We start from the raw sequence: 13,263 nt of genomic DNA on the forward strand, positions 1-13,263 counted from the left end.
TAGAAATCTATTAATGTCCCAGCAAGAATGTGTTTTGAAAATCTTAGCCATTGGAAAAATCAGATGATCAAATGAATCCAGTGGTTGTTATCTTTCCCCCTTGATTGTACCCAAATGCCTCTGCACACAATAGGCTGACAAGATTTGCTAGTGCAGGTATAAAGTATTAGAGCTCACCATCCTAATGATTAGAAGCAACTGCCTCATAAGGACAAACAGCCAGACCTTTGAATGGAGGAGCCTCTGTTTTAGATTACCCTGAGAAGTTCTTTTCTGCCACTACTGGCTAGTATAAGCCACATAAAAAACAAGATCTGTGGCTGGGTGCTCTTGGTTCTTTTCCCTCCCCATTTTCTCAGAAAACACATTTTGGTATTGTGTGGACAAAAGCTTTCAGGTTGGAAAATAGAGATAAAAAATTCAGATAAAGTAGGTTTGTGCATCTTTTCTCATATCAAGAGCCACATTTTCCTTGGGGCCTGCTTCAAAAATCAGACAAGGCTGGGAAAAACAGATGGTAGAACCAGTTAGGTGAAGAGATGAAGGTGTTGAGCTGAGACATGGGATCTGGATTCAAGCCAGCGGTGTACTGGAACTGGACTTGTACCAGCTTGCAAGAACCACTGGTTAAATTTTCAGGAACAGTCAGAGCAGAGCTGAGCTGAGCTGAGCTGTGACACATAGGATGCTGATTTGGCAGACTACTGATTCAAGCCCACCTTCCAGTCAGATAGCACTTTGTGACTTTGATCAGCCATTTTTTTCAGCCCAATCCACTCTACAGGAAAAAAAATTAAAAGGAAGGAGTACTGTATATGCCAGCTTCAGCTCCTGGAGGAAAATTGGGATATACATCTAACAAATATGATTAAAACTTGATTTGATTTTTGGTGCCAAAATGATTGCCTGTCACCTTAAAGATTACAATTCTGTAACAGTTTTTGAAAGGCTTCTGGGGACTGTTTCAAGGTTTTCAGGGCTGCATGTGGCTTTGAGGCCACAAATTGTGCACAGTCATTTGAACTAATGTAATAATTTAAATTTGAGAAAATGAAAATTTCAGAACACTCCTGTTACAATTTTCAATGTAACAATTTTATTGGTAAGATATCAGTTATTATCACCTTCACTTGTTTTTTTTAATAACCACAAACATACAGGACATCATAAACAGAGGTGCCAAAAGGTCAGGGTTTCTTCTATTAGTTGGCAGGAAGAGATACACTGAAGAGGATAAAATGAGTGGAGCTATGAATTCACTGAATATTTGGGGATCCTGTATGGAGCAAGCCACTCTTTCATTGCCACAAATGTGTATTAGTGTGTATATAGAGTTCTATATTATACATCTTTATATATAATATATATACTATACACGGGCAGTAATGCAATAGATTAAGGATAGACTCCTGAGTCAATGATTCTGGGACAAAGATTGTCAGAACTGTATGTATTGCATGATGTAAAATGAACTGGTCTATGATTTCTTATTCTCTTCCAGCTTAATTTCATAAGATCACCCAAAGTAGTCATTCTTTGCATCTGAAATCATGCTTGGGAATGTACAGAGATCTAGCAGCATCAAATACCAAGAACCACTGTTCACTATTATTGAAAAAACTAGGAAAAAATACAAAGGTTGGAGAAATGTTAATTTGGTTTCAATAGTCAATAAATAATTGGACTGGATATCCATTCTCTCTTAATTGTACATCATAATGATACTGGTCTGCAGATGAGATATGTATTCAAGCACTTCCCTATTTGCTGTGCATAAAAAAATTACAAGCCAACCTTTACGAACCATTAACCTAGTACAGCTCTATAGCAATATAAGGCAACTCACCAAACCTTCAATAAACAACCTACATTGTTGCCTAGAGATCCTCTTCATCTAGATGATGGATATTTACTTTGGGGGCTTTCAACTTCACCAGATAGACCAGATTAGGAAATCAATTCCACAGGAAGGATAAAATTACTTTTATTGTGGTTGGCCATAATAACAGAATGTTGCAAATCTGATTGTACTGTATCTCCTGTTCCTTACACTCCAGTGAATTAGAGAGGTGTCTGTCTGAACCAAATAGTATTTACTGTACATTTGAGATGCGCTTTACCCCTCATTGTTTTGGTAATGGAGCTTGCACATGTCTATCAAGGTCATCTTTCTTACTCTCTGCAGTGGCTCAGAAGTTGTGCAGAGATAAACAAAGATATCATTAAACGAGATCCCTATATGCTGATCAATTGAATTGTCAACATTTATGTGCTTGCATTCCTCTGAACAATTACAATCTGAGGATAACAACTGATACTTCAGAAATATAATGTAATGTTTCAGTGCCAATATTTTATTTCCAAACTGTTTCACATTAGGTCAAGCAGCCAAATTATATTAGAATTGCCCCACAAGGAATACATTAGTGTAAAGGGCATATGTATGATTCTAAAGAGGCATAGCCATCTGGCAGGAAGCTAAGTTAAGTGACAACTCATTGAGCATGACCTCTATGCATAAGTGTTGTTTATCCATTCCTCACGATTTTTTGGAAACTGAGCTAAACACTGAGGTAATTCAATTGCTTTATAATCCAGTATGCAGTGGCTGTAATCTTGTGTCTGAAATTAATGCAAAGATTCCAGTGGTATATCAAAGAGCAATCATCACAATGCTGAATTCATTATAACAGTGAGCTCTTACTGGGGGGGAGGAAATATATGTTGTTATGCCCCAGTTGTGTGAATTGTTCTTGTTATTGGGCCTTTGTCAGGAAGGATTATTATTTATTTTATCGTTATTGGCTGCCTGGAGTTGCATTTTTGCAAATTGGGCAATCATATAAATATTTAAATAAATAAATAAATAATATACGGTAGCTTCTGAGTAGCCAAAATGTCTCTCTTGATGATGGACTTTTTCTACAGAAAGCCCTTTTATTGTTCAAATAAAAGGCTTGTATCATGTAGTAGTCAGTGTTACTGTTTGGGTATGTTCAATTAAAAAAAATAATGGAAGTAAGCCAGACTGACATCTGATGTTCTTTGAATGAAACAGAAAATGTTTCAAAAGAGAACACAAAGAGAGAATCATTATTGAACTTTTTGTAAGAAGGAAGATTTAAGACAGACATTGGCCATGCCCAGATTAAGAGCATATTTTAAAGTGAAAGATTCAATACCCTTCATTGCAATCCTGGTTTGCAGGGTGACAGAAATGAGCTAACATTTTCACCATGGTCAGGTGTGCCCCTTTTCTAGACTTTGTAATAGATACTGAATGACTGGGGTAAGCTCCTATTTGGATTTAAAATGATATCCATATGGGAAAGGAAAAGTGGCATGAATCAATGTCCATTACTACAAGAATTTAGAGTTCAGTTTGTAAATAGATAGCTTAATGTAGCTTGGCTCATCCCACAAACCAAAACCCAGTTTTCATTTTTCTAGGTGAACTTGACATGAATGCATGCAAGTGACATTCACAAAACTCTGCAAATCTATACCACTAGATTTTTCTAGCCTCCCATCCAATTCTATAATCAAGCATCCCTGGCCTGATTTAATAAGAACCCCCCTCCCCTTCCTATACGCTTAAATATAAGGCTACTCCAATAACAGAAGCTTTGAAAGAGAATTTCCCCCTCTCACTCAATCCTATACAATATTGCTTTCACCTGGAACCATAAGAGGACCAAGTTCTTCTTTGTGCTTCAGTGCAACAGATGATCACACCCTCTTAATGCTGCCTAGTAGCCACACCCACTTCACAGTGTATTTCCGGAGAAAAATAGACAATAGAAAACATACTGAAGTCACTCTACATACAAAACCATCATACAAGCCACACACAGGGGGGAGACCAAACACCACAGTGTGTGTTTCTTTTCATTTCATTGCTTTCTGCTTTCAAAGCCTGAACTAATTATATGGAGGGTTTTTTTCCTCTTTGTACAGGAACTGCCTGTTTATACTAGCTTGACTCTAATAAAAGCAGAGAAGGTCAAAAGCTGCAACATCCACTGGGGAAAGAGATCAATATCTGCAGTAAGGCAGGTGTACAGTAATGTTGGGATTCAAGTCCTACACTTTTGTGTGCTCACTGACTTTCCATATAAAAAATTGCAATACTGTGTCTGCCATCTTGCAGATTTCGACACCTCCCCTTGTGGATGCCCATAGCCAAATGGCATTTCAAATGCCGCATTGCCTTATTTTATACAGTGGCCCTGCTGAGGTACTGCTGTGATATTGGGAAGGCTATCTGTAGATATATCAGAATAAGGGCAATGTGGGAGCATAATCTGAACTACAGCTCCTATCATTCACAGCCATCATGACAAAGATCCATCTTTGGCTCCCTGACATACAATTAAGAAAATAATATTTTGGAAATTAGCTAAGTATTGAGACTGAATACTGCATCTTCACTTTTGGCTTAGTGTTTTGTATTGCTTAGCAACAGGCTTATTTCACTAAATGTTGTGATCTTTGTAAACTTAAGGCAAACCTCTTAAATGAAAATAATTATATGATTTCCTTTAGAGTAAAAGCTTGCTGGCCAGTAAAAGCTTGCTGAATGAAGAAGTGGTTAAGGAGAGATGGGCAGATAGTTGTACTAGCAACTTGCAAATCAATAACTTTAGAGTTACTTTGGGTAACATACCACTATGAGTAGATGAGCCTTTTTACAAATGTTTTTGGTATACATCTTAGTGGTGTTTTCTTAGCTCTGACCACTGTACATGAGCTTAAAAGATAGAATAATTCTGTTTTGCTACACTCTATACAAAAGGTTAATGTTTTCTTATAAGACAGTATCATTTAATACAATGAATGTGGTTGCCAGATGACATTTGGTCCTAGCACTTTACTTTAGAAATTCATGAATAAATATTTTTAAATTTACAGTCTTCTAGACACAATTCTCCGGAGCAAGTCCCATTGAACTAGATGGAGTTTACTTCTGAATAATGCTTTGTCTGATTAGACTTGTATTTTATTCCTTATTTATCCTATTAATTGTTCAAATAATGAATACATGAATAGTATACATATATTATGTATCCATCACATTATTCCCTCTTGGGTTAATCAACATAATGAACAGTGCAGTAAAGAAGCAAGAAATAGTATACTGAAGAAAGTTAAGGCATGAGATAAGAAAAAGAAACTTCTCTCCTTAGGAGAATTTGAGTTTCATTCAACATGACTTTCTTGGTCTTCCCCTTCCTCTCAATATGCTCTTTCTTCATGTACTTAGTCTGCAAATCAATTTTCATTCATTCTTTTTATATGACCAAACCATTTCAATATACTTCTTTTGTACAGTACTGATGACTCACTTTTATATTCAGTCCACATTCCTTTTCTACCTGCTTTACCTCAAACATTTCTTAAGTAATTCATTTCCATTGCATTGAAGTTACTTTTATGTTTCTCCTGACATCTCGAACACTGTGTTCCATATAGTGGGCAGGAGTATCATCTTATTCAGAGCTATTTTTGCTTATTTTTATATCCATTCCTCATTAGAGTTCCTCTACTCACTATAATTTTATCAGCAGTGGCATTTCTTCAACTGGAAATCAGCTTTATTTAAAAAAAATCTGGAAAAAAAGATTGTGCACTGATACAGATAGTTTTGTTCAGTGGTACTTGAATTACATCTCAATAAGTTCATAGGATTTTCCAAACCCATTATTGGCACTCATTTTTTCCATCTGAATTGTGATTTGCACAATATAATCCTGATGACAATCTATTACCGGTAACTATGTGTCTGAATCTGAGGGAGATTTCATGGCCATTATCCTGGATTTAAAATGCTACATCATTCACTGACAATTCATAATTTGCACACTTGTCTCCATAAACCATTTTTGGAGGAAAAAAATAATTGAATGAAATTATCAGTCATTTAGTTAGCTTAAATTTTGTGGATTGTGACTGGGCCTCTTCTCATATACTGTTTTTGTCAACTAAAGTCAGTTCATCAGATTTGGTTTAGCTTACTATAGAATGAACAGATGTGATTCTGTTGTAAAGAGCTGCCTCATATTCAGAAACAAATGTAATCATTATGTGTCTCATTTTTCAGCCTGTACTTAACATTTTGCATTTTGAACTTTATCAGAGAATCATGTAATACTTCTCAATTCTCCAAAAAGCCTATCACAAATGATCAAACATTGGAACACTTTGTGAAGGAAACCACATATTATCAACCTGAAGCGGGTAAAATGTAAATAAAAAAATAATAGAGTGCACAAAACAAAACATTTTAGTAATTTCATCAAAATCAAGGCCAGGATATTTTTAAAGCTTCCTATTGCCAAATCCAATCTGGCTTATTGTAGATTCTGCATCCAACATTTTATGATTCCATTCTCATCTGCCTGAGATCTTTTTCTGTTTGCCATTTCTATATTTTTCCTTGCTGCTATGTACATCGTTCACTTTGCTTGCCCACTTTCACTATTCATTTATAGGATGGTCTACTCATTTGTCCAGTTCTTATTCTCATTTCTCAGCACTTACATTTACGCACTGGCATCTAAACTAGCATTCATCCATTTATCCAGTGCTTATGCTTTCCACCAACACCATCTTGAGAATTTTTCGCTCTGAAAGACAGCTTGAGCTTCCTAGACAAAGAATCTATCACTGCAACATAAACAATAAAGTGTTTTTCGATGAACAATCTAGTTTTGATGGAGAATTCCAGAGGACGAGGAGGCATTAGGTTTTCTGTAAAGAAGAAATTAAAAAAAGAGAACCTAGAAGGCCAGAACTGGCCAAGAGTCACCTGTTGCTCTGGTCTGCTTTGCACGCTGACTTCTTGGTGGCAGAAGAGAGTGGGCAGAGGGAAGGGGAAATAGGAGGTCTCCAACAGTTTTCAGTAGTCTTGTGTTTGGTATCCCTGTGTCCCAGCATCAAAAGCATCTGCGGAAGGGGGCTGCTGGTAGGTCCCCATGCTATCTGTGGTATCCTCGTTTGTGTAGGGTGCATAAGGCACGCCGGCCTCCTGGCTTGGATCTGTGTAGTCCTGGGAGAAGAGTGCTGAATCTGCTCCGAGTTGGTATCGCTGGAATGCCAGAAAAGACTGGCCCACCTTTAAGGGAAGATATGGCAGCATGGGGGAGATTTTGGAAAATGGGATGAAAAAAAAAACATGGGAAGGAAAAAGAGAGAAACATACCAGGAAGAAACAAATAGAAGCTGTGTTAATAATGTTAGTGCATAAGACATAAATTAGGGAATGTGACATGTTGCAATTACTTAACTGCATGTAAATATACATTCTAAAGATCAGATGAACTGGCACAGTTCACCAAGACAGCAAGTTCAAGAAAGAAACTGCAGAGTAAGCAAGGGAAGAACAAACTTTCAGGAGAGATCCTATGGCTTACAGTATTTACTTGGATAAAAGGCTGGCGGAAATAAAGCTACAGTAGAAGATATGGTTCTGGAGTGGGGATTTTTTTTAGCATATCGAAACCCAATAAGGCCAGGTCAAGTATGTTGAAGGCTTTAGTCAGACCTCTTTCATATTCAATACTTCATATTCATATACCTGGGACAGGTAACAGAAGGATCACAGAAGGTTGTGCAGCCAAGCTTTTCAATGCTGACTGGGGTGGAGGTAGAGTCTGAAACAACATTAGCTTTCCAGGGACATCTCATACCCATGCAACTCCACCTCTATTAGTTCTGGAGAACTATGGAAGCTGGCAGGTAGGAATAAAGGCAAACCATATTTTTAAGATTAATCAAAGTAGTGGTTATAAGAGGTCCAGCCCCATCACAAATCTCTTATTTGTGAAATAGTCTTTAGTAACAGTGCTGAAGAAACAGTGTGGGAAACCATGGCAGTTTCTAAACTGCCTTCTGATACCATCAACATGTAGGTTATGCAACAGAAGAGCAGGTTGTGGCAATATGAGGGTGAGCAGGAGTAGAAAATACATTTTGATTATGAACCTGTTGTTATTAGTGTTAAAGTTGTTAACCATGTCAACAAAAAAGGCACAATGGTGTTATCTAGCATTGAGGGTGGAGAAAGAAGCAGAAGAAAAGAAATTGAATAGGACATACTCTACTTTCAACTATTTGCAGCTTCAAAAGAAGACAACCTCAAATATTTCCTTTAATAGCTCAATGTTTCTAGAATTCTCCTTCTTTCCCAAAACATCCCATTTTATTTGCTGGACCTGCCCTCTTTCATCCTGTTTTCTTCCTTCCTTCCTTCCTTTAAGCATCAGAAATATTTGCTCTAAATATTTTCTCTCTGATAAGCTAATTTTTATGCACCCAAGGCTAGGGGAGAATTGGTGAAGAATTAGGAAACAGTGTGTTGTATTCTTCCTGAAAAGTAATTTCTCCAAGTCTGCGAAAGGCCAGAAAAGTCAGGAAGCTCTGTAGGGAAAGAATAGGATGGACAAAGGGCATTAGACATGATGTGAATTCAAGGCCTTATAGAAATTAAAGATAACATGGGAAAAACAGCTGAATGTCTAACTTCCATTTAGCAGAAGAGAAATCTAGATGGGCCGTGTTTATAATAAAAGACTTCATGTGACAGTAAATTTCTTCAGTAGATAGCAGATTTTTTTTCTATTTGGACCAGAAAAGGACTCAATCCATCGCAAGAATAAAAGCTGTTAATGATGGGGTCCTTGGTGCTCTGTGAGCTTGGTGGTACTCTGAGCCACCAAGGGCCCCACAGTTCAACCCCTGAGCTACAAATATTCTCTTCTGTCAATGCTGCCAATGATAAAAACAATAAGCAGCACTGGGAGGGGTAACCTCGTCCCTCCGGGACAGCATCTCCAGATAAAACCATTGAGATTTGCCAACAAAATGGCCAGATTTAAGTAGCAGAATTTCAGAATGCTTGGGAAGATTAGTGAGGAGGAAGGGAGAAGTTTGTTCTCCCAAGCTTTCCATTCCCACCCTAATCCCCACAAAAAAAAATAATTGATGGAAATTAGACGACAGAATCACTGTGCAGCCTCCAACACCCTCCAAAAGGCTGGGAAGAAAAGCCATAGCCCCTAATTTAAGATAGGCAGTCTAACATTTAAACAGCAGCTGGAAGAAAACAAATAATACCAAAACCCAGGGGAAAGGAAAAAAAGATTTCTTAAAATGCCAAAGAACTCCTGAAGCTTTGTTTCTAAGTAAAATATAAATCAACTCTATCAACAAATATAGGAATTTCTTTTAGATAAAATCATACTCTGTATTAATCTGGGTTGTTCTCAGCCTTTCATTTCTTGTTTTTCTTTTGGAGTTCTCTTCCAAAGGAATATTTAAAATTTGGTTATATTTAAATATAGATAAAAATAAGCAGTAGAGAATTCTTCTCTATGAAAAGCAATAATCATGTATGGCAATAGCTGTCTTGCAGCTCTTCCAAATTCTCACCATGTGAGAATATATAAGGCAAATAAGCCATATGACATTATATCTCTAAAATGTAATATAAGTCTGTGTCAGGCTAGTAATAAGTGTAAATTGTAATCCATCCTGCACTTTTTGTTCCTTCCATCATCAGAAGCAGAATATTCTGTTTTGTAATCTATCAGTCAAACAGTGGGTAATTTTAAATTTAAAGACATTACATGAATATTTATAGATGGACAAAATATGATATATTCTCATTCACACTGTAGAAATGACAAGTCTAGTTTGCTTTAATTATTATACCTAACTATTCCAGCAATGATTTTAATTATCTAAAAATACATTGCTTCTCATATTTATAGAGAAAAAATGTAGTGCTAAATCAACGAATTAGCTACTGTATCATCAAATTTGGTGATTTTCTTTTTTTAAAAGATGCCAGTGTCAAATGAAATAAGCATTCTTTTTTAGGGGTTTTCTTAAGTAGCCATTGAGAACCTTTAAAATGTTTTGAAACTGGCAGTTAAAATCATGAAAGGAAATCCAGCTTATGTGAAGAGCACGAGGTTGGAGAAGGCTGTCGTGGAACCATTTTGCATTACAAAGCTTAATTTGAAAAACAAATTGGATTAGATGCGTCAGAGGCCTCTTCTAGTTTGTTGAGATATAGAGCTGTAAAAGTCAACTGAGTCGGATTAAGATGGTTTCTTTTGCTGCAACATCATCTCCAGTAGGGAAGTAAAGGTTGGACTGAAAACAGGTACAGTATGTAAGCACCAATGTTTTTGACCAACTAACTCTTTTTTTTCTCTATAGTCAAGCCATTGATTATTCAGATCATATAAGCAGATTTTTTAAGACTAAAGACAGAGGAGCGCTCCCTTATACAAATGGAAACTGGAGCAATAAGATGCTTATAAATGACTCCCCTCATTACTAGACAAGGCCCAAACCTGTATAACTTACCCAAGTGAAGATGGAGAAAAAAGAGAAGGCAATGGCTGCTCGGGCAGCATCTGATCCTTCATTCAGTAGACTATCCTCTTCCTTCGAAACACGCCATTGGTCAGCCAAGAAACAAAACCCGACAAACCAGAGAAATGCCCAAAAGCCTATAAGAGATCACCATCAAAAAAAGAGGGAAAGGGAAGGATGAAGGACTACACACCCATGAATTTTAATTCTCACATTTGTTCAGAAATTTTTCCCTATAATATCTCAAAGTGATTTGCAGATTGGGATAAATTACAGTTCTTTATAGCATGGAATTGCAAGTTAAATCCAAACCTATTATTCCCAAACCTTACATTTTCCAAATTTGAGGGATTGAAAGAATTTGAAAAAGGGAACTAGCGATTAAAAGGCCCTTTTCCCTCTCTGTTATCCATCCCTGATAAATATGACAGCAGTCATTTTAGCATCTTTCATTTGGCCAGGATGCAATTCTAGCTGTGAAAATATAATAAGTCCTTGTTGCTCTCCATACAGGTAGTCTTTGATTTACAACCATTCATTTAGCAACCATTTGAAGTTACAATGGCACTGGAAAAAGTGACTTATGACCAATCCTTGTGCTTACAACCATTGCAGCATTCCTATAATCACAGGATCAAAATTTGGGTGCTTGGCAATTAGCATGTTTTTATGACAGTTGCAGCATCCCAGGTCATGTGATTGCCATTTACATCCTTCCTGGCGGGCTTCCAACAAGGAAAGTCAATAGGGAAGTTAATGACCATGTGATTCACTTAAGAACCATGGCAAAAAGATTATAAAGTTGGGTGTGACTCACTTAACAATTCTGGCTGCAATTGTCAAGTTCTACACACATAAACACATACCAATTTCCTATCCTGGTATTCTTTTTCCTCTTTTATGCTTTGCAAGCCAGCAGCAATAGCATCTTTTTTGTTTCAATTTGTAAGGAATGTAGCTGTATTGCCGAGGACATTTTAGGAAAAGGAGGAAGAAGGGAGAGCATACATATTCATTTACTCAGCAAATCAAGTTTGTTGGGTTAACACTCAGTTCTGCCTTAAGTAAGGAACATGCTGTGGAATGGCAAGGCTTAGTCATCAAGAATAAGTTCATTTCCATTGTACAAACGGTATCTCCTGGCCTCACAACAGTGGAATCATTTGCTCATTTATTCTTGAATTGCAGCAATTCTGCAGAACTAAAGCGATACAATGGAACACAGGCTCAGCTGAGAAGGAGGACAGATGTAGAAAGAGCCCTATCTTGAAGGAAATGCTGGATTGTTGAAGGTCTCAATAGTCTAAATAATCCAAAGGAATTTCTATAAACAGTTCTGTATGGTAGGCAGAGTTATTATTTCTGCAGTTTTAAATGGGGTGAGGGTGGGAGAGAACAATGTGATTTTGGCCTCATTCTGAGTCAAAAGCAGAACTAAGAGTTAAACTGACTCTGACTGGCTTGAAACACAGCTTTTTAATTACTGTTTTGCTTTTAAGTAATCATGGCTAAGAGAACTGGAGTAATAACTCCAAAATGTATTTCCTTTCTTCCATTATTTATGTAGCATTTCCATGCCAGTAAGCTAACTAGCTCTGCTATAGAATTTGCTAACATAGAAGAAACAAAGCAAAACAAACAAAAATGAGCAGGCATTAAGCAAATATCCCCTGGCTGTTCTTTTCTATCCTGACATCATTAACAGATGCATCTACTGTAAATATTATACCTTAATGGATTTATAATTAAATTGAACCATCTTACAGAGCCGTTTGGTGTAGTGGCTAAAACAGCAGTCTAGAAACTAGGAGACTGTGAGTTCTAATTTCGCTTTAGGTACAAAGCTTCCTCGGTGACTTTGAACTAGTCACTTTTTCTCAGTCCTAGGAAGCAGGCAATGACAAATCACTTCTGAAAAACCCTGTCAACAAAACTGCAAGGATTTGTGCAGGCAATCTCCAAGAAGTGGGCATGATTGAACGGAAGGAGAAAAAAACCCTATCGTAAGGATGAAAAGGATGGCTTCCTCTAAGGATGGCAAGAGAAACAATCTGCACCATCTATGGAAGAGAATGCATGCCTGATGCGCTAGTATAGCAATGTGCTTTATTTTCTCTGAAAGCACAAGGGCATTTTTTTTTCAAATTTGTAAGAGTGCCGGCTTCCAAGATTGTCAGTCAAACTGTGAGAGGGACCTCGGAGTCCTAGTGGACAATCACTTAAATATGAGCCAGCAGTTTGTTGCAGCTGCCAAAAAAGCCAACACAGTGCTAGGCTGCATTAACAGAGGGATAGAATCAAGATCACGTGAAGTATTAATACCACTTTACAATGCCTTGGTAAGGCCACACTTGGAATACTGCATCCAGTTTTGGTCACCACGATGTAAAAAAGATGTTGAGACTCTAGAAAGAGTACAGAGATGATTAGAGGATTGGAGGCTAAAGCATATAAGGAAAGGTTGATGGAATTGGGTATGTCTAGTTTAATGAAGAGAAGGACGAGGGGGGAAATGATAGCAGTATTCCAATATCTCAGGGGCTGCCACAAAGAAGAGGGAGTCAAGCTATTTTCCAAAGTGCCTGAAGGCAGGACAAAAAGCAACGGGTGGAAACTAATCAAGGAGAGAAGCAACCTAGAATTAAGGAGAAACTTCCTGACAGTTAGAACAATTAACCAGTGGAACAACCTGCCTTCAGAAGTGGTGAATGCTCCAACACTGGAAGTTTTTAAGAAGAGACTGGACAGCCATTTGTCTGAAATGGTATAGGGTTTCCTGCCTGAGCAGGGGGTTGGACTAGATGACCTCCAAGGTCCCTTCCAACTTTATTATTATTATTATTATTATTATTATTATTATTATTATTATTATTATTATTA

General features: G+C 37.3%; 1 protein-coding gene across 3 annotated transcripts in view; it reads right to left on the reverse strand.

Moving 5' to 3' along the window:
- LOC107288135 (TGF-beta-activated kinase 1 and MAP3K7-binding protein 1) overlaps positions 1–13,263 on the reverse strand; it is a 44,926-nt gene that overhangs the window by 15,263 nt on the left and 16,400 nt on the right. The window contains exons 3-4 of one of the 3 annotated variants that reach the window (XM_015816720.1): positions 10,375–10,520; positions 3,940–7,114 (exon numbers count right to left, since the gene is read on the reverse strand). In XM_015816720.1, coding sequence (XP_015672206.1) covers positions 6,899–7,114; positions 10,375–10,520 — 362 coding nt within the window. In that variant the 3' untranslated portion in view covers positions 3,940–6,898. Of the gene's footprint in view, positions 1–3,939; positions 7,115–8,243; positions 8,419–10,374; positions 10,521–13,263 lie in introns of those variants that run through there. The other 2 variants (XM_015816721.1, XM_015816719.1) reach the window with 2 other exon arrangements.

This window comes from Protobothrops mucrosquamatus, unplaced genomic scaffold (genome assembly GCF_001527695.2).
Source record: "Protobothrops mucrosquamatus isolate PMUCROS unplaced genomic scaffold, P.Mucros_1.0 scaffold486, whole genome shotgun sequence".
Classification (NCBI taxonomy): Eukaryota; Metazoa; Chordata; class Lepidosauria; order Squamata; family Viperidae; genus Protobothrops; species Protobothrops mucrosquamatus.